We start from the raw sequence: 21,905 nt of genomic DNA, 5'->3' as shown, positions 1-21,905 counted from the left end.
AGGCGAGAGCTCTACCTCTAGGCCACCGCACCACAGGGCAATGAGAGAAAAATGCAGGAAAAAATAAAAAGTCAGGAAAATTATAAATAAGGAAAGAAATGCAACCTCTTGAGTAGCTTTACCTAATCGGAAAGCCAGCTGCACTGATGTTGACGGTTTCTACAATGCCACACGCCTCCAACTGATGCAGAACCTGGAACAGAAAGAAGCTTTGAAGAGCACATCACCCAAAAAACTGTTTCCACTTCTGGGGACCACACTCCAAGAGGGGTTCAGAGACAGAAGGGCCTGAGAAGGGCAATGAGAATCATAAGCGGTGTAGAAAACTAAATCCTACAAAGGGAAATTGAAAGTCCTGGATATGCTTAAACTTGATAAAAATTGATCTAGAAGTGATGTGATGAATATCCGAAAGAAGCCCAGAAGAAGGCGAGTACTTCTCCATTCTCATTTCAGAGCTTAGAATGGATTTTAATTACCAGGAGGCAGGTTCTAATTGAAGGTTAGAGAAAAAATCCAAAGAATAAGATACTTTGACAGTGGATGTGTTCATTAGGGGCAGGGGTGAAATGCTACTGATTTGGGTTAAAAAAAAACGCTATCGGTTCCTCTCAACCGGTATTTCTGACGATCAGCTGTGCTGCACGGTTTAGCTTCGCTAGAAAGCAGGAAATCCTGCTTTCTAGCAAAGCTAAATTGCGTGGCACAGCTGATCCCCCCTCCCCATTGTTCTACTTACCCAAGCCACCTTTTGGCACGTACTGCACAGCATGCGTTTGGTGCGCAGCGTACATGCACAGCCAGCTAACTGGTAGTAAACTGGTTCGGATTTCACCACTGATTAGGGGTGTTTTAATTTGGATTCCTGCTCTAAGAGAGGAGTTAGATTAAATAGTGTATACCCCCCTTCAAACTGTATTACTGGAGAGTTAGATAGCTGACATATGCTAAAACAAGAGATTTGGGGGGGGTGTAAAAGATAGCAATAGCAATAGCATTTTGACTTATATACCGCCTCATAGTGTTTACAGCATTCTCTGGGAAGTTTACAATGTCAGCATTATTTGTGCCTTGCTCCTGACAATCTGGGTCCTCATTTTACCAACCTTGGAAGGATGGAAGGCTGAGTCAACCTTCAGCAGGTCAGGATCAAACTCCTGGCGGTGAGCAGAGTCTGCCTGCAATACTGCATTCTAACCACTGAACTACCAGGGCTCCTCAAAACCCAGGAAAGGGTTGGTGGTATCAGCAAAACCAACAGATCCTTTATAAATATTTCTGGGATAATGGGGTTATGCCTTTGTCACTGCGTTCTTTTATTTACCAGCTGAGCTCATTATTTCTGGACTGTCAGACTTTCCGTAGCTTGCCAACTTCTTATCAGTAAGCTATGTGTATCCGCATCCACCCCACATTCCATTATTACTATTCTTCCCTTTGTTCTCTCTGCCAGGAATGGTCCGGCAGAGGAAACACTGCCAAATGTAGCTAATTAGATAGATAGATGTTTTGTTACTTTTACAAATAAAAGAGTTTTATTAGAGAATACTTCTTCGGGTTTTATTTCAGAATATTGCAACTTGGAGAAAGCCACGGTCCATCCTCTAATTAATCAGGGTGATCATCTCATAGCCAGGATGGGATCGATCAAAACCCTGACAGCCTTAATTTTGAAAGACAGAAGAAATGTAAAGAAAGGACTCCACAAAGTAGAAGATATTTGATATGGATAGACGAGAATATTTGTCGTTCAGGGAGGAATTATGGGATCCTTGTCGGTCTCTGAGCTTGGTGGTTTTCTTGCAGAAGTTTCATTACCGAACTAGGTAACATCATCAGTGCTAGCATGCTCTCCCCACTTCCGCTATAACTAAATGAGTGCTAAGGGCTTCCCTTTTTTATAAATTAGTTGGTGCAATCCTACTGCAAATTAGTGGTGGCCCTCTTGAGCTCCATTTTTGCTGGCAGAGACACTATGGGCTGGTCCTTTGCTGTTTCCAGGACGGTCCCGCGGGCCAGATCTAAGCACCCCGCGGACTGGATCCAGCCCGCGGGCCTCGAGTTTGACATCCCTGTCCTATAAGATGCCCTTGGGGGTGGAGGGGAAAACATCAATCAATAAAAATTAGTGTACAGGTCACCTCCTCTTTTCTGAAAAGGGCCGCCTTGCAGTCTGCGTTGGGCTTAATGCACCGGATGTATTGCGGGGTGGTGCTGTGCAGGATCTCCATCAGCTGCTCGAGGGAACCCTGCAAGAGAAACAGGAGAAATGGGGCCATGAGGGTTTTGAAAAGAAAAACTGATCTGCAGTGAAACGTTGCAGCGAAATGCATTCCTGTTCAAAGTTGCAATTCATTAGCAGGGCTCTTTTCTAAAGCATCCCAAATATATATTGTCTCCTGCAGGGGTGAAATCTACTTACCTTCCCTACTTGTTCGGAAGTGCGCGCGTGCATCATGTGTGATTTTGGACCTCCTGCGCATATGCAAAGCCTTCTGCACATGCGCAGAGAGTAAAAAACGACATCCAGGCAGGTGGGTGGAGCCTCCCGCGGCAGCCGCTACCGGTTCTCCGAACCACCTGCCACCGCTGCTACTGATTCGCCCGAACTGGTCCAAACCGGTAGCATTTCACCCCTGGTCTCCTGGTTTTATATATATTCCTTCCCACTGCAGCCAGCAGTCTGTGCTTGCTAAGCTCATCGGAATCACGCCTCATAAGAAGCCTGGGGGAAGCAGGATGTGAAAGCAAAGCAAAACTGGGAGAAGCAGGACACTATGCGCTCATAGGGAGGCCAAGGGACTGACTGGAATAATTTGTGATTTTTCCTGCTGGCTTCCCCTATGTCTTTGCTTAAGGGAAGCCTAAAGATCATGTGACTGTGGAGTGGTGCTGTCATCCTAAGTGACAGCTGGTTGCCAAGTGCCCAAATCCTGATCATGTGACTGCAGGGTCCTGCGATGGTCAGAACTTCAAGGACCGCTCAAAAGTACAGGTAGTTCTTGACTTACGACAGTTCGAAGTTACAACGGCAGTGAAAAAAGTGATTTATAACCGTTTTTCACACTTATGACCACTGTAGCATCTCCAGGGTCACGTGATCAAAATTCAGATGCTTACCAAGTGATTTGTATTTATGACAGTTGCCATGTCCTGGGGCCATGTGATCCCCTTTTGTGATCTACTGACAAGCAATGGGGAAGCCAGATTCTCTTAACAGTCATGTTACTAACTTAAGAACTGCAGCGATTCACTTAACAACTATGGCAAGAAAGGTCATAAAATGGGGCAAAACTCTCACTCAGCAACAGAAATTTTGGGTTCAGTTGTGTTCGTAAGTCAAGGGCTACCTGTATTACTTATTCAGTTCTGTTACAATTTCAAATGGTCATTGAACACAAAGTAAGTGAGGACTACCTACACTTTAATGATTTGTCCTCTACTCATACAACATCCCAAAAGACCATCCTACCTCCCTTACCTGTGATCTCCTGTTCTAAGAATCTCACTTCCTCCTCTTCCTCTGGTTTAACAAACACAGGTTTTGGGGCTCACTGTTGTAGGAGGAAAGCACGGGGGAGGGGGGGAATGAGGCACAACCTAAACTGAAATCTGTAAATGGGATGAACCTTAAATTTTGAGACGACTGTGACAAGTGCAGGTTTTGCTTGAGTCTTTGTATCATTTTCATCAGGTTTGGTGTTTGTCTCTTCTACGGGAAATAATTTCTGAAGCAAGGCGTCCTGGGATTGTTGCAGCAATAGGACCAACTCTGGGGGAACGGGATCCTGTATTTTTAAAGAAAAATCAGAAGCAAATTATCAGACTTTATCATAGTGAACCATAAACATACAGAACAAGCCTAACTGCATTTAAGTGTTGCAAGAGAAAGTGCTTCTGATAAAAATTCCAGTCCTTGTTCCACCCCCAATGCATCTTGCAGGGGCTGGTGTTTCAAAGGGCGGGTGCCTCCACAGAGCAGGCCACTTCCTAGGTCCTATCAGACGGCACTGCTTAATGGATGGAGTATGGCCACTCCAGGCACAAACCATGAAGTACAGAAAGGTTTATCTCTGTCTAACTTTTTTGTGGGTTTGTAAGCAAAAGCTGTTGCCACACAAAAGCTTCAGAAAGGAGACCCAAACCAACAGCCAGAGATATGTTCATTTGTACACAAAATTTAAAATTTTCTGGGGATGATGACTTCATATTATTGCTGGAGGAACTGCAGGAGAATTTTTTCCAGCCCCTTAAATAAAATGGTATGAAAAAATATTCATATGAATAAATGTTATCTTCTGCATTCTGTTGGCCACTATGGTCAGTAGATGATGGTTTAAATTGGTATTGTTCCCTGTTACCAAAGATTCAAGCAGCATGTGCAGGGACCTTCTCTGTGGCAGCACCTTTCCCATTTTTACAACTCACTTTTAAAAGGGTGACATTTGTTATATCAGAAAATAGTAAGAAATATGAGAGACAGAGGGAGGGAGGGAGGGAGAGAAAAAGAGAGAGATGAACTAAGGTTTACTTTATTAAATAATTGGATGCTTTTCTTTAATTGCCCATCTAGTAAACCTATCAAAAGTTTTCTTTTACTGAAGAATTAAATACAATGGAATTTGATTTTGGCCTCATTTTCAAATGAGACTTACCAAAAAACAACTGAGAGGTCTCTGGTTTCCCTGTCTCTCATTTAAATGAAGAAACACAAGTGATAACCAAACATACCTTATTTTTTTCCACCATACTCTCAATTCGATAGCAGACACTACCAGCGTAATGGGATACGATGAAGTTTGGCTCCTTCCTAAATTTGTCTCGGCTTACGCAGGTGTTCTTGGACAGAGCAATCTCAATCCGACTTTGAAACTGTGCAGCATTGGAGGTCCAGTTAAGACGACAGGCCTGTCAAAGAAAAGAGAGACACAGTGGGGGAAAGTTAGATGGGAGGGTGGGAAGAAGGAGGAGGAGGAGGAAAGAGGACCAAAGCCAACCAAATTTAGACATAGATGAGTATTTTGCAGCAGTCCAAAAAGGGGGAAATCCAATACCGTGGTCAATGTCTATGGAGGTTCTTTGAAGACAGCAAAGTCCACATTCTGGACAGAGAGAACTGCTGGTTTGAAAGAGGGGGTCAAACAGGCCATCTATATCCAAATTGAACAGCCCGCTCTCAACAGATGGGGAGAGATACGACACCACCCATCTCCTGTTTACAACACAATCCTTTTGGCAGTTCCAAGAAGTCTCCACACCCATTTGCCTCACTCAGGTAACCCTGAGGACACAGATAAACCTCCAGGTGGCCTCAACAACTCTCCAAAAGGATGCAAATGACCAGCTGTCTGCAAGGAGTATAAATATTTCCATTCCCCACCATCCAGCCAGAGCTGAAGTTTCTTGGATGAGAAGTGAACGATCTTCAAGGAAAAAAAAAGAAAGTCCAGTGGCCTCTTGAAAAAGCACCTTTGGGACAATGCTGTGGTCTTTAAATCAGGCATTCCTTTATGCCTTTTACATTCCTTTTTTCCCTTATGTCTTGTATTACATTGGTATTGACTTACTGATTATGATTGAATGGACTTTATTTGAAAGGGAAGAAAGGAAAGCTTTGGACCCACCTCATTAAGCAAGGAGAAGATGCTAACAGGATTCCCCTCAATGGCGTCCAGACAGGTTTGATTATCTTGGTAGTTTACAAAGGACCATTCAAGACTTTCCTCGGCATATTCTTCCTGGAGGAATCGAAATCAGGAAAATAAAGAGAGGAGGGAGAAGATAATTTTAATTTGTCCAAAGTCCCTGGGACACAACAACTGATACTTGCAGAAGAATCCTTGGAGAAAATTCACTAGCAATTACCTGTTGAGCCTTTAGAAAATGGCCGACAAAATGCTGCTGCAGTTTCTCATTGGCATAGTTGATGCAGAGCTGTTCCAAGTGGTTTTCCACAAAAGATTCAAAACCGTAAACATCTAGTAGACCTGGAGGTGAAGCAAAGTCAACGGGGAAGCCAGGTTCTCTTAATGACCACGTTTCACTTAACAACTGCAGTGGTTCCCTTGACAACTGTGGCAAAAAAATGTTGTAAAATGGGGGAAAACTCACTTAACAACTGCCTTGCTTAGCAACAGAAATTTTGGGCTCAATTGTGGTTGTAAATCGAGGATTACCTGTAGCCTCATCCCAAACCATTTAAAGGCAATAATCAGCACCCTGAAAGAAACTGGGTGATTCCCAGACCGCAGAAGCTTTAATGTACAGAAAATTATTTAATGCAGATTCTAACTATTTCTGCCAGCAGTTATGTACCCAAGATGGCCCCAAATATTACCTATGAAGTTGTTCCACACGGAATTTGAGGCACAGATGCTTTCGTTGATCACAGACACCAGCCAGTCAAAGATCCTGCAAGAAAGATGAAAAACTGTATCACTCTAATCAGCAGAAGCAGATATGCTTTTACATAACAACAAAAAAGCTGGATATACAAATACTGAGTAAGAAATAGAATAACAGAGTTGGAAGGGACCTTGGAGGTCTTCTAGTCCAACCCCCTGCCCAGCCAGGAAATCCTACACTACTTCAGACAAATGGTTATCCAACATCTTAAAAACTTCCAGTGTTGGAACATTCACAACTTCTGGAGGCAAGTTGTTCCACTGATTAATTGTTCTCACTGTCAGGAAATTTCTCCTTATTTCTAAGTTGCTTCTCTCCTTGATTAGTTTCCACCCTTTGCTTCTTGTCCTGCCCTCAGGTGCTTTGGAGAATAGTTCGACTCCCTCTTCTTTGGGGCAGCCCCTGAGATATTGGAAGACTGCTATCATGTCTCCCCTAGTCCTCCTTTTCATTAAACTAGGCATGCCCAGTTCCTGTAACCGTTCTTCATAGGTTTTAGCCTCCAGTCCCCTAATCATCTTTGTTGCTCTTCTCTGCACTCTTTCTAGAGTCTCCACATCTTTTTTACTTTGTGTCGACTAAAACTGGATGCAGTATTCCAAGTGTGGCCTCCCCAAGGCCTTATAAAGTGGTATCAACACTTCACGTGATCTTGATTCTATCCCTCTGTTTATGCAGCCTAGAATTGTGTTGGCTTTTTTGGCAGCTGCTGCACATGGCTGGCTCAGTTGTAGGCGGGTGTCATAAACAGGACTGAAGGCCCAATCCAAAGCTAATAATCAGTCATGAAGATTATGCTTTTCCTTCCAGGTTAGCTTACCCTCTGGGGGGGCCTCATTGAGAAAATGAGATATTAAGGAATAGAATAGCGAGAGATGCACAAACTGAGATCTATCAGCTAAAATCAGAAAGATACACGGCATCTTAAAATGTGATACGAGGAAGGAAAACATAGACTTTTAAGGACATCTGATGAACATTTGATGCTTTTATGAAGTATCTAAGGCAGTGTTTTTCAACCCTGACAACTTGAAAATGTATGGACTTCAGTTCTCAGAATTCCAGGCAACCATGCTGGTATAAGGACTTACCTGGCATAAATCACCTTGGCCAGGCAGTCCCTCCTTGTTTCACACTCTGCCTTGAGGCAAGGCTTCCTGAACACCTGCCGTTGTCTCCCAGCGGTTATCGTCCGGATCCTGAGTGTGTCCAACAACTGCTCCCCAGGCACTCTTAAAAGCCGGGAAGCAGTCTCTGCAAAGCCTTGTTTTAAAAGAATCATTAAAAAAAAAAAATCAGCCACTATTTTCTTAAAATAGCCTAGCTAAATTTCTGCTCTACAGTATAAAGCTTAGGAGAATATATTGGCTTGATCTAGGGGTGGTTGAGAAATATGAAATGGGAAAACGACTATCCATCCTAAAATTTTCTAAGTCAGCCACTATACTCACACACATACACACAATTTATACAGATACAAAGATCTGTTGGATAGCCAACTGGGTTCCTATGTTATACAGTTAGTCCTCAACTTATGACCACAACTGAGCCCAAAATTTATGTTGGTAAGTGAGAAATTTGTTAAGTGAGTTTGCTCCATTTTACAACTTTCCTCGCCACAGTTGTTAAGTGAATCACTGCAGTTCTTAAATTAGTAACATGGTTGTTAAGTGAATCTGGTTTCCCCATTGGCTTGGCTTGTCAGAAGGACTCTGGGATGCTGCAACCGTCATAAACCTGAGTCAGTTGTCAAGCATCCAAATGTAAATCACATGACCATAGGGATGCTGCAACGGTCATAAGTGTGAAAAATGGTCATAAGTCACTTTTTTCAGTGCCATTAACTTTGAATGGTCACAAAATGAACTGTTGTAAGTCAAGGACTACCTGTATTATGATGTACTTTGCTGAATAAGATCCAAATGGCTGGTTTTACATCATCTTCAGCCATGATTTAAACCATGATTCGGCAAAGCTGAAACCAGATTGTTTTGAGATTGGAGGACTGGCTCTTGGGCAGCTCACCTTTGGCCAGGTCTTCTAACTCACAGAGTTGTGCCTCATCTTCTGACTCGCAGAACTGAATATTGCCCAAATGGAGAAGACCAGCTAGTATCTGTAACAAAGAGAGATTGCAAGCTAGTTGGTTTCTCTGTATTCTGTATGGGTGATGTTTTTGGGATGAACAAGGATCCATACTCAGAAACTGAGTTTACTGGAAAATGACCAGCAGAAGATTTGAAAATAAATCCATTTGAAAAGAAACCCAAAGAACACAGACAAAAATGGCATGAAGCCAGGCTGTTGAAATTCAGGATATGCTAAATCACCCTCAGAGATCAATACCAGGGGTGAAATCCAGCAGGTTCTGGAGAACCAGTAGCGGAAATTTTTAGTAGTTTGGAGAACCAGCAAATACCACTTCTGGCTAGCCCCAGAGTAGGGTGGGAATGGGGATTTTGCAGTATCCTTCCCCCAGGTGTGGGGAGAGAGTAGAGGCAGATGCTTGGACAGGGGGTTGGACTAGATGACCTGCAAGGTCCCTTCCAACTCTGTTACTGTTACAGTATCTTTCCCCTGCCATGCCCACCAAGCCACGCCCACAGAACCGGTAGTAAAAAAAAAATCAATTTCACCACTGATCAATACGTGCTGATTAGGTGGCCTGACAAATCCTATCACTCAATCCAACTGCTATTGAGCCAAGGTTTAACTGACCTTAAAAACATTATTCTGGGTGAAACTGTCAATACCCAGGTGGGTCATGGCCTCCCGAGTGACATCAAAGCAGTCTTCTACAAGGCAAAGAGACATTCGTTAGATGGAGGTTCTCTCTTTTCTCCTGAAGATCAGGTGGCTCTAATGTAGTCCCAAATCATGATTTGTAAGGCCTAACGATGATTTGTTGCGACAACTGAACCAACAGCCTTGAGTTAACATGCACTGGTACTGAATTAGGCCAAACTGCTGAAGTCCAAGAACAGAATGGATGGGACAAAAGCAAATTTATTTTCTCTTTCATGATAGAAAGAAAGAAAATATTGTCACTTTTCTTGTACTTAAAAGTATTTTCCCTACTTCTCACATTAAACTTCGAAATTTGGAAATCCTCATGTTGTACATCCAGGCAGTACTGAGAGAAGTGGGGATGGGTGGGGAGAGATTATTGGTTTTTGTGTTGGGGTTTCATCCCCAATAGCTGTCCGGGGTCACCAAGAGTGAGTTGGGCAGCCATATACATTTTCTGAATAAATAAATTTTCTAAAACCAAACCAAAATCTCAGGGCTTGCTGGGGACTAAATTCCAATTAAATAATCCTATTGAAGTGCCTCAGAAATTACTGTGTTTTCCCAAAAATAAGATCCTGTCTTTTTGAACCCTGAAATAAGTGCTTGGCCTTATTTTTGGGGAGGTCTTATTATTTTGGGGCGCATGGAGCAAGACGGGGCTCCTCTTGCTGTCTTACCTGATTTCCAGCTCTGTCTCCCTAACCCTAACCAGAGGAAATGGGGACCGGTTCCACATGTGTTTAAATATTTTTGAGGAGGGCTTATCTTCGGAGGGGAGGGAGCTTATTTTAGCGCATGCGGTCAAAAGCCCAATTGGGCTTATTACCAGGGGATGTCTTATTTTCGGGGAAACACGGTATGTAAAAATCCTTTCAAATGAATAGGACTGAGAGTTTTTTAATAAAAGGCATAGGAGTTCACCATAGGATTTTGTCCTTATCTTTGTTTGAATGCTAGCCTCAGAATTTGCTCCAGCAGTTTTCATCTAGTCGCCTTTTCTGCAACAGCAATTCATCTTAAGGAAATTATATTAATTACATTAAATTCTATTTATGTAGGCGTACAGTCAATCTCCTCCGTTTCTTTAAAAAAAGCCTAAAGGTCTGGGTTTCCAAATGCTACCTTCTAGAGTCTCTTCAGAATTTGGAAGCCAACAGAAACGCGCAGTCTCCAGAAGATCCCATTCTCGGCGCTCATCCTGCGTGGCTCCCTTTGCAATCTGGAAAGTAAAAAGAAAAACAGCTTGGCAATTTCCCTCAAACCTACACTGGTGTCCTAGGTACTGACTGTCATCCTCATACAGCTGCATTTACAGAACCTGCTGAATGTGCTTACCGAATTAACACATTTACTGAATTTGTACAGTGATGATCGTCTTGCTTAAGTTGAATTTGGGCACATGGCAACTTCTAGCTTACATTTCTGGGATCTCCTGGTGGCCTCCTGTCCAAAGTCTAACCAGAACTGAAACTTTTTCATTTTTTTTAGGTCAGCCAATACCGGCTAAGCTGGAAACAAACCAAACCAAACCAGCTGTATAACATACTACCCTCTGCACCCAAAGTTAATATTAAATCAGGCATACTTGTATTGAGAGAATTCAGAAACTAGATTATTAAATGAGTTTAACACAATGATGGCAACAGGATCAATATTTAAAAGCAACTATGGTTTAACCCAGAGGTCTTCAAACTTGGCAGCTTTAAGACTTGTGGATTTAAAACTCCCAGAATTTTCCAGCCAGCATAGGTTTAACCATTAGACAAAGAATTCATAGGCATCTAGTAACTAAACTTACAGCTGAGAAGGAATGAATCTGGTTAGTACTTGGATGGGAGATCATAAAGAAATCCCAGGATTACAGGATAAATTGGGAAATTATGGAAAGAAGACAATGGCAACTCTCTTTTGCATCCCTTGAATGGCTAAATTTGCAATGTTCCTAGAAGTCAGGCTCAGTTCAAAGAATCTTGACTTTGCTGGCATATTATGGTTGGTCGCACAATTCGCCAGAAGCTTAGACTGGAGGCAGTATTTTTGTCCACCTATCAAGTCCTTCCCAAGGATCCGGGATAGGCGGGTGTTTTTGTCTGGTGGTGTTAAAGGCATCCTCGCAGGGTGTAAGCTGTTCTGAGTAGGTACAGGTAGTCCTCGACTTACAACAGTTCACTTAGTGACCGTTCAAAATTACAGCTGTATTACTTATTTAATAACTGCATTGGTTCATTTAACAAACTTGGCAAGAAAAATTGTAAAATGGGGCAAAATTCACATAACAAATTTCTCACTTAGCAACCTGTTTTGGGCTCCATTGTGGTCGTAAGTTGAGGACTACCTGTGTGTGTGTGTGTGTGTGTGTGTGTGTGTGTGTTTGTGTGTGTGTGTGTGTGTACACAAGACAGTGAATAAATCTAATATTCCTCCCTCCTATTTTCCCCCAAACAATTGAAGCAAACTGGTTATTCCACTGAAAAAAAAGGATATTACTCATACTGAGACCCTCAGCAACAAAGCAGAACTAATTTTAAGTGTCTTTATATGCATACAAATTTTTAAAAACGAAGTAATTGATTTATGTTAAATAAACACAATAGAGATACAAACCTGGTAAAAAATATGGAAATTCCTTTCCTGAGGGGCTTGATAAGCAACTCTTGTTTTCTCCAGAAGAAAAGTCTGAACGGAAGCACTTGTTAAAAGCTGAGATCTGCAGAATGGCAGTTTAAAATTAAATTCATAGGCTCTCTAAGAGCAGTGGAAAACCAGCAAAATTATATTTCCCGTTCTATTCCAAAAGGCCTTTCTTCACATACAGGCTTTCCCAACCCAATGGATAGCAAAAAGCAAGGATTATAACTTCATGAATGCCAATCAATGGCCACAAATGCTGAGGATTCTGGGAGATGTAGTTCCAACATATTTGATGGGCATTCAAAGTAGACAGGATGGCAAATGGCAATGCATGATGCAAGCTCCACCCTTCTACCTTAATGCCGCATTGGTTGTCTTGCTTGTTTTGATCCCAGCCCTGGATGCAATGCATAAATCCTTGCCCAGAATACAGAGTCCTCAATTTACAACTAGTGGCTTAATGACTGTTTGAAATTACAGACAGTCCTCGACTTAAAACAGTTCACTTAGTGACCATTTGAAGTTTCCACGGCACTGAAAAAAGTGACCTAAGGACCGTTTTTCACACTTATGACCTCGGTAGCATCTCCATGATCATGTGATCAAAATTCAGATGCTTGGCAACAGATTCATACCTACGACGGTTCCTGTGTCCTAAGCTCTTTTGCGGCCTTCTGACAAGCAAGTCAATGGGGAAGCCAGATTCACTTAACGAGGATGTTACTAATTTAACAACTGCAATAATTCACTTAACAACCTGTGGCAAGACAGGTTGTAAAATGGGACAAAATTCACTTAACAAATGTCTCACTTAGCAACAGAAATTTTGGGCTCAATTATGGTCGTGTTAGGACTACCTGTATTATAGGCCTGGAACAGCTACTTTATGGCCCCTAAAGCATTTATGACAATTATGAAGTGTCGTGCCACTTACTCCTCCCATGGCAGTCATGTGACCACATTTTGGGCACTTGGCAATCAGTGTGCCTTATGATCAGATGCAATGTGCCTCTATCATGTGACCATAACTTGTGACTTTTTTGCTGGTTTCTGGCATTTATTTTTTTTTTGCTGGTTTCTGGCAAAAGACACCTGTTTGGAAGAATGGTTCACACTTATGAATGCAGCATCCATGTAATGATTGTGGATTTGCTTCACAACCACAGCAAATCACTTAATGACCACTGCAAAAAGTGTCATAAAATCAGGTCTGATCACGAGACCCTTGACTTACGACTGTAATGACTTAAAACCAGCAATCCAGTTGAAATCTGGGTCATAAATCAGGGACTGCCTGTATGACATCTTTCAAATATATTTTCCAAAGTTTCAGACTGGATTGGAGCTCAAATCCATTGACTTTTCAAATATATATATATATAAATACAGTATAAAAATTTATAAATATATAAATACAGTATATATAAAATATATTATAAAAATAAAAGTCGTGGAAGAAATGCTTAAGATCACCAGGAGGTGAACTGGACTCAAAAGAGAATGTATCTTTTTAACCTTAAATCTGAAACTTGATCATTGCAATATTAAAATAGAATATCACTATGTGAGTGAATTGACAATACCTGTTTAAGTGAAGTTGGATGTATTTCCCAAAGCGGCTGCTGTTGTTATTCCGAAGGGTGCATGCGTTTCCTGTGAAATTAACAAAATAAACTGGCAATATGCAAGACACACATGTCTATCACAAAGGTTAAAGGAAATATGAATTAAGGTAAAAGAGAAATTGGGCATTATGCTAACATGCAAGGGAATTTGACATAACATGCTGTGTAATCTTGGCTGTGATTTAATTGTGTGTGTGTGTGTGTGTGCGTGTGTGTGTGTGTGTGTGTGTGTGTAGCCTAAGATCCTGTTTCTTCTATAGTCTATCTAGCTAATAATGCTGAAAACAGGTTGCAGCATCTCACTATTCAAGGCAGGAAAGTAATGCAAGGCTCAGAACTGGACTATTATAATTTTTAAAAATCCAATTAGTTTAATTGCCTTACATCTTGTGGCCCTCAAGGTCCCCAAATGTGGTCACTCCTTTATATAATTTAGTGCCTTTTGTGAATCAACCAGTTGTGGGTTGTTGTTGGTTTTTTTTTACAAAATGTAGCTTGGGGCAATGTGGAAAGCCAGTCACACTTTTTTATTCATGACTGTGTTTAGACAATTTTTGTTGGGTATGTCTGACTTCATAATCGGCTGGAAAAAACTACATGCAAGAACTACGCCTTGAGGAGTATTTTTAAACTAAGAAGAACGCTTCTTGTTTCATCTAACAAGCTTTGTTCTTTTTGTACCTCTGCACAATATTGTAACATAAACATAAAGTTTGTATTGCAGCCCGTTTTTCACAGGTGTCTCAGCAAAACGGGCTGCACTACAAAATTTATCCTTACATTACAATATTGCGCAGAGGTACAAAAAGAATAAAGCTTGTTAGATGACATCATAATGCACGTCTGATTATTCTGATAGCTTGCTATGGACATTTATGGTCTGGAACGGTTTGAACAGACTAGATCAGTGTTTCTCAACCTTGCCAAGTTTAAGACAGGTGGACTACAACTCCCAGAATTCTCCAGCCAGCAGGGGGAATTCTGGGAGTTGAAGTCCACCTATCTTAAAGTTGCCAAGATTGAGAAACATTGGATCAGATTTATTTTTTAATTGAATTGGATTGTTCCGTTTGCTAGAGCATTGGTCCCCAACTTTGTCGGCTTGGCAGACCGGTGGGAGGAGAGGATGGATGGTTCTGTGTGAATGGCGGGCACGCACTGCTTATGCAGCCTAGTTCTGAACAGGCCTCGGCTTGAGGGTTGGGGACCCCTGTCCTAGAGCAAACATTTTGTTTATTAAAAAGATCATACTTACCAAAAGCTTCCATGACAGGATTGGAATCCAACACTCGTTGCTCTATTCTCTCCACTGTTATACTGCCTTCCGGGATGTCAGATGAAGCTGCAACAGTGGCATAAAACTTCATCAGGCAGCGGGAGGTCCATGTCTAGAAACAGATCTTGAATCAAACACCATCTTTAACAAGATCTGGAATCTCTCTTTAATCCTGATCCAGTACAGTTATGCAGATGCAAGAACAAACTGATTCCATTCAAGTCAAAACTGGAAGAGGGTGAAACTCAAAGCCTTAACTTCTAACACAGAAAAGTGGGTTAGAGTGGCAACCTTCTGAAGCCAGGTCAAAAAATCTGCTGGTTGCACATATGTATAGTTTGATTCAACCAGAAAGAAGCATGCAAAATTTCCCCAAAACAGTTTTAAAGAGATCTCAGCTTACCTTACCAGCACCACTTTCCCCGCTAACAATTATGGACTGATTGACTAATGGAATCTGGCTCTGGACATTTCGGTAGCTTTCTTCTGCCACCGTGAAAATGTGAGGTTTTAATTCCTAAGGAAGAAAAAGTACACAAGCAATTGGAAAGAAAAATGAAAACAGGCAATTCAATGGCAGACTGAAACCTTTCAGCAAAAGGGACTCAACAGTAGCATCCTGGATGGATGGTGGATTGCCATCTTGTCTGTTTTGATACACACACAACTCATGGACACAACTGGACATGAACCCTGTGGACTGAACCAGAATAGGAAAATTAACTAAAGCCAGGGTTGGCCTGTTCATGTGCCTTGGTTCTTGCCAATGCCCTGTCTTCTAATCTCCAACAGTAGTTGTAGTCTTTCTTTGAATTCTTCCCACACCGCAAGATCTGCTTGTTTTTACATTGTGCTCACTGATTTCTTACCCTGAAGCTACCAATACACATTGTGCTGGCGTAGTTTTGTTTATTAGTTGGCCTGTCAGAGAGTCTATGTTTGTTAGGGCTAAGAAAAAATACTGACCTGAACTCATTCCTAAGAGAACACTAAAAGCTAGGTCTTTTCACTCCTAACTCATCACCTCCACCATGCACTGCACTGCTTCTCACTGGTCTCCCCCAATATATTTCAAAAAATTAAATGACAGAAAGCTTCAGTCCAATGCTTTGTTTTAAAATATGGGTACTAGCAATATTTTATTATAGGCCTGTATCAAGGTGTCGTACAAATCAGAAAAAACAATTGTAAAATTCCATGCAGCAAAATTACCGTATTTTTCAGAGTATAAGACGCACCTTTTTCTTCCCTAAAAGGGGTGAAAATTTAGTTGCGTCTTATACACTGAATGTAGCTTCCCCACCCACTGGCCCCCACCCTTTGGCCTCTGCTTCCCAGCAGTTACCTCCTTGCAAGCAAACAGCAAGAAAAAACAGCTCCTTTCAGCTTCAGCACAGCCTAATTAGCACAAGTTGATTGGATCAGCCTCCTGACTCTCAGCTGTTTTGCTCTCAGCTGTTTTGCTAGGGCCTCTGCTGCTTGCTGCAAAGAGGTAAATTGCTGGAGCAGATTTTTTTTTTCCTTGTGCTAATCAAGCTATACTGAAAACGAAAATGAAAGTAAAGCAGGGTGTTTGCTGTAACAAGGCAAAATTGCTCAGAGGCGGAGGGAGATTTCTTTTTCTTCTTTTCCTCACCAAAAAAGGTAGGTGTGTCCTATACTCTGGTGCGTCTTATACTCCGAAAAATATGGTACTTTGAAACTTAGCAGCCAAACTAGTAAACAAAGACTGAGCATGTGAAATATTGTAATAAGTAAAACCAACTGCAAATTACATAATTTGTGCAATGATGCCCTAGCACCGTGATGGCGAACCTATGGCACGGGTGCCGCAGGTGGCACACGGAGCCGTATCAGTGGGCACGTGAGCTTAGCTCCAGCACGCATGTGTGCGCTGGCCAGCTGATTTTTGGGCCTTTCTGTCCTACCAGAAGTTGGGAAACGGGCTGTTTCCGGCCTCCGGAGGGCCTCCGGGAGGGTGGGGAAGGCTGTTTTCGCCCTCCCCGGGCTCCTAGAAAACCTCTGGAGCCTGTGGAGGGTGAAAAACAGGCCTACCGGGCCCACTGTGCCATCATGTGCTAAAAGTGGGGGGGGGCATGTGCAGGGGCACACACATGGGCGACCTCGCCGCACTCCCCCCACTTTTGGCACACGACGGCAAAAAGGTTAGCCATCACTGCGCTAGCACATGTTCTGCTTAGTGCTTTATGCTGGCTGCGGAATTCTGGGAGTTGAACTCTGCACATCTTTTTTTTTTTTTTTTTTATTGCAAAAGTTTTACAATTACATTTTCACCCCTTTTTTCACCCCCCCACCTCCCTCCCCAAACTTCCCGTCCTCCCTAACCCTCCCTAACCCTCCCCCCCCCAGACTTCCCTATTATGTACTCATAACTAATAACACTGATATATATACCTGAACCCATCCCTCCCCCTATATAATTTTCCCTCTTTGTCTCTTTATATTAAAATATTTCTAATACATTGTTTTCAAATAAAAGCTATTTGATACTTTCTAATTTGGTATTTGTTCTGAACATATTCTATCCACCTTTTCCATTCCCATTCATAAGTCTCTTGTGAACAATCTTTTAAATATGCTGAAATCTTCGCCATCTCTGCAAAACTGGCCATCTTCGAAGTCCATTCCTCGATAGTAGGCAAAGCTTCATTCTTCCAATATTTACCTATCAACAATCTTGCTGCTGTTATCATATACAATATTAATTTTGTTTCATCCCGTGTAAAACCCTTAACTATGCCCAATAAAAACAATTGTGGAGAAAATTGAATTTTTTTCTTCAAAACGTTCTGCATGACCCACCATATTTTTATCCAAAAAGCCTTAACTTTCCTACAGGTCCACCAAACATGATAATACGTAGCATCCAAACATTCACATCTCCAACATTTTGGCTGAACATTAGGGTACATACATGACAACTTTTTAGGATCTAAATGCCATCTATAAAACATTTTATAAAAATTTTCCCTCAGATTCTGCGACTGTGTAAATTTAACATTCTGAACCCAAATTTTTTCCCATGTTTCCAACATCACTGGTTCTTCAAAATTTTGTGCCCACTTAATCATGCAATCTTTAACTAATTCCGTTTCTGAATCCCTTTCTAGCAAAACATTATAAAGCCTTTTAATATGCATTAGACCTTTCTCTCTTATATGTCTAACCAATTCTTCCTCATGCAACATAATACCAGTTTTTTGGTCCTCTTTCCATCTCAATTGTAATTGATTATATTGTAACCAGGTTAAATTAATCCCTTCATCCAACAGTGTCTGCAATGTCTTCAACTGCCATCTGCCCGCATCTGTAAAAAGAACCTCTTTGTATAAAACCCCCCCGAGTGACATTATATTTGTATTCCACAAGGTATGACCAAGATCCAGCCATAGCGGTATTTTATAATCCCATTTGAGTCGGTGCTTCTTCCAAACTCTCATCAAAGAGTCTCTAAGTATATGACTTTTAAATACTTTATCAACTTTGTCATCATAAAATAGGTAAGCATGCCATCCAAATTCAAGATCAAAACTTTCTGCATTCAATATTCCAGCCTTTTTACCCCCAAACCAATCACTTGTTAAAGTTAAAGCTGCTGCATCATAATATAACTGTAGGTTTGGAAGTTTAAGGCCTCCTCTTTCTGGAACATCTTGCATAATTTTCAATTTCACTCTCGGCTTTTTCTCGTTCCAGACGAACTTATTAAGTCCAGTTTGCCAAACTTTCAGTTGTTTATCACTTTTAAGCACCGGAATCATTTGAAACAAAAACAGAAATCTTGGCAACATGTTCATCTTAACTGCTGCTATTCTTCCAAGTAAAGACAGTTGCAGCTTTTTCCAAGTCTCCATGTCTTTCTGAACCTCTCGCCACAACACCTCATAGTTATTTTGAAACAATTTCATATTTGATTCTGCAACCTGAACTCCAAGATATTTTACCTTAGGTACAATTTCAAAACCTGCCCTCCTTTCAAGCTCATGTTTACGATCTTGTGTCATATTTTTGACTATCATTTTAGTCTTTTTTGAATTCAGTCTAAAACCTGAAACTCTACCATAATCTTGTATAATGTCATTCATCAGGATTGTTGATTCCATTGGTTGTGATAGGGTAACCACCAGATCATCTGCAAATGCCTTTATTCTATAATCCTCTTGCCTTATCATTATACCTTTCAAAATTTTTGAGTCCCGTATTGTATTTAGCAAGACTTCCAATGTTAAAATAAATAAAAGTGGGGACAACGGACATCCCTGTCTTGTTCCTTTTTCAATTTTAAACTCTGTCGTCAAACTTCCATTAATAATAATCTGTGCTTTTTGCTCTTGATAAATTGCTGAGATCGCCTGTGTAAATTGGTCCCCAAAGCCCATCTTTTTTAAAGTCTTTAGTAGAAAATTCCAATCCACTCTATCAAAGGCCTTCTCCGCATCCAAAAAGACCAGCACTGCAGAAATCTGTTTATTCTTATCAAGATATTCCAATAAGTCTATTACTTGCCTTACATTGTCCTTCATGTATCTGCCCTCAATAAATCCCGCTTGGTCCTCATGAATCACCTTTTGGATTACTGGCATCAACCTGTTGGCTAATACCTTCGCATAAATTTTATAGTCTGTGTTCAAAAGAGATATTGGTCTGTAGTTCTCTGGTTTTTTAGGACCAACTTGTTCCTTTGGTATCAAAGATATATAAGCAGTTGTCCAGGATGGGGGTATTTTACCCCCTTGTTGAATATTGCAAAATAAATCTCTAAGTTGTCCCACCATTTCAGCTTGTAAAGTTTTGTAATACACTGCAGTCAAACCATCCGTGCCAGGAGCTTTAGCTGTTTTTAGCTGTTTAATTGCTACTATTATCTCCTCCTCTGTTATAAGATAATTCATTCTTTCCTTTTGTTGATCAGTAATTTTTGTAACTCTCTTATCCTTTAAATATTTTTCTATAAGTCCATTCTGCACCTCTTCTTTAGCATATAGTTTAGTATAATAATCCACAAAAGCTTCTTTAATTAATTTTTGTTGAAAAATTTCTTTCCCTCCAATATCGATACTGTCAATAGTCCGCATACTTTGTTTTTTCCTCAATGTGTAGGCCAACCATCTGCCCGGTTTATTAGCATTGCAAAATGTATTATGCTTCGCATATTGTAAGCTTGTTGCAACTTGTTCCGCCATAAGCATTTGGAATTGGTCTTTCAAAAGTTTTATAGCACTTCGTATTCTTTCATCTGTTGGGTTTTTAATAAGTAACTGTTCTTTATTCTTTATTTCCATTTCCAACTCAGATCTTTTCTTTTGTCGGAACAGTCTATGTTTAGAATTCATGTAGATAAGTACCCCTCTCATATAAGCTTTACTTGCATCCCAAACAATTTCAACTGGGGTACCTTTATTCAAATTTATTTCAAAAAATTCTTTCAAATGCTTTTTAAGTTCTATTATATTTTTTTCATATCTAAACAAATTCTCATTTAATCTCCAAGAACGTCTCTCAACCTTATCCATCTCGATTTCTATCCATACAGGACTATGATCAGTCAAAGTTCTTGGAAAAATCTTTGTTCTTTTTGTCTTAACAAGTAGATCATTTGACAACAAGATAAAATCAATCCTAGAAAAGGATCTATGTCTATCAGAAAAAAAAGTGTAATCCAATTCATTTGGATTATGTATTCTCCAAACATCTTTTAGTTCCATATCTTCTTTCATATCAAAAAAGGTCTGTGGTAATCTAATTCTAGACTTTGCCAAGCTCTTTTTATCTAATTTAGAATCAATTACTCCATTCCAATCTCCCATAATTAAAATAGATCTGTAGTCCCATTGCAATATTTTAGTATGTAACATCTTGTAAAAATAATCCTGTTGTTGGTTGGGAGCATAAATTCCAATCAAAAGAATTTGCCCATTTGCTGTAAACAATTCAATTGCTACAAATCTACCATCTTGATCTACTTCTATAACTTTTGCTGTTAATTTTTTATTTACATAAATAACCACACCATTCTTTTTCTGCGAAGTTGAAGATATATAATGTACTCCTAGTTTTGAGTTTATCAAATATTTTTGATCTTGAGTTGTAATATGCGTTTCTTGTAAACATATTATATCATTATTAAATTGTTTCAAATATGTAAATAATTTTTTCCTTTTCTGTGCTGAATTCAACCCATTGACATTCCAAGATAAACACTTAAAGGTCATTAGCCTCTTTCTGGAGCGCAGAGCAATATGCTTGAAGTTCATCCGAGAGCTTCGATCTCGCTCCTCCCATAGCGCCAATCTCTTGTGCAGTGCTCTTAACTGCCTTCTTGTCTTGTCTTTCCTGTTGTTGTTGTTGCTTTTGTTTAAGTAGCTTGGATTGAGCTCTAGTTATACGTTGATCTTTAACTTCAGTCAACTGAATCAAATCCAAAATTGGAGAAGAATCCAGCAATGGCTCACTCAGAATACCTCCTTCTGCACCTTGCACGTTTTCTAATTCCTGCTTAGACTGTTCTTTCAATTGCCTCTCTTCACTCTCCTTAATCTCCAAAACTGTAGATGTACGTGGAGATGGTGTTCTTTCCTTAAGAATAGTACTGTAAAAGTGTTGCGCCTTCTCCACGGTATTCAACCGATATCCTTCTCCCTTATATCTGAAAATTACCCCAGCTGGTGCATCCCACCGGAAGGGTATCTGTAAATTTTTCAATTCCTTAACAAGAAAATCAAATTCTTTTCTAGCTTTCAGCATTTTAGGAGGTAATTCTTTAAAAATTACAAGCCGTGAGCCCCCCACTTGTATAGAAGTGTGAAAAGATTTTTGCAGGATATCATTTCTAATTTCTCTCTCAGTAAAGTATATGACCACATCTCTGGGTAATTGTCTTTGCCTGGCCACCCAAGAGTTCACTCTGTAAATTTTATCTATTTTATGAAATACCAAATCAGGATTAACTTGTAAAATCTTAGCCAGGGCTTCAGAGCAAACTTGTCTCAAGTCCTGTCTTTCCTCCTCTTGAATTCCCCGAAGCCGTATGGCAAATTCCATCGCCCGGAATTGTATCATAACAATCTCATCTTCAATTCTCTGCATTTTATTGTCAACTTCATCAATTTTATAGTCATTATCTTTCATCCTAACATTAACTTCTGATTTAAATTCTT

The 21,905-nt window shown here is 40.5% G+C and overlaps 1 protein-coding gene across 3 annotated transcripts in view; it reads right to left on the bottom strand.

The window, feature by feature from the left end:
- Positions 1–21,905, bottom strand: part of MYO19 (myosin XIX) — a 45,719-nt gene that overhangs the window by 14,701 nt on the left and 9,113 nt on the right. For 2 of the 3 annotated variants that reach the window (XR_015733130.1, XM_034434584.3), the window contains exons 4-18: positions 15,131–15,244; positions 14,707–14,839; positions 13,410–13,479; positions 11,800–11,902; positions 10,318–10,414; positions 9,124–9,200; positions 8,431–8,521; positions 7,497–7,668; positions 6,338–6,411; positions 5,866–5,987; positions 5,625–5,738; positions 4,732–4,908; positions 3,630–3,788; positions 2,142–2,249; positions 123–193 (exon numbers count right to left, since the gene is read on the bottom strand). Coding sequence is in view for 2 of the 3 variants with exons in the window: in XM_034434584.3 (XP_034290475.2) it covers positions 123–193; positions 2,142–2,249; positions 3,630–3,788; positions 4,732–4,908; positions 5,625–5,738; positions 5,866–5,987; positions 6,338–6,411; positions 7,497–7,668; positions 8,431–8,521; positions 9,124–9,200; positions 10,318–10,414; positions 11,800–11,902; positions 13,410–13,479; positions 14,707–14,839; positions 15,131–15,244 (1,682 nt within the window). In the remaining variant the exon portion in view is untranslated. The remainder of the gene's footprint in view (positions 1–122; positions 194–2,141; positions 2,250–3,629; positions 3,789–4,731; positions 4,909–5,624; positions 5,739–5,865; positions 5,988–6,337; positions 6,412–7,496; positions 7,669–8,430; positions 8,522–9,123; positions 9,201–10,317; positions 10,415–11,799; positions 11,903–13,409; positions 13,480–14,706; positions 14,840–15,130; positions 15,245–21,905) is intronic. The other variant, XM_034434586.2, reaches the window with a different exon arrangement.

The sequence above is a fragment of the Pantherophis guttatus genome, chromosome 1 (genome assembly GCF_059756535.1).
Source record: "Pantherophis guttatus breed Tessera chromosome 1, ASM5975653v1, whole genome shotgun sequence".
Classification (NCBI taxonomy): Eukaryota; Metazoa; Chordata; class Lepidosauria; order Squamata; family Colubridae; genus Pantherophis; species Pantherophis guttatus.
The sequence above is the reverse complement of the archived record's forward strand: the minus strand, read 5'-3'. Positions and strand labels throughout refer to the sequence as shown.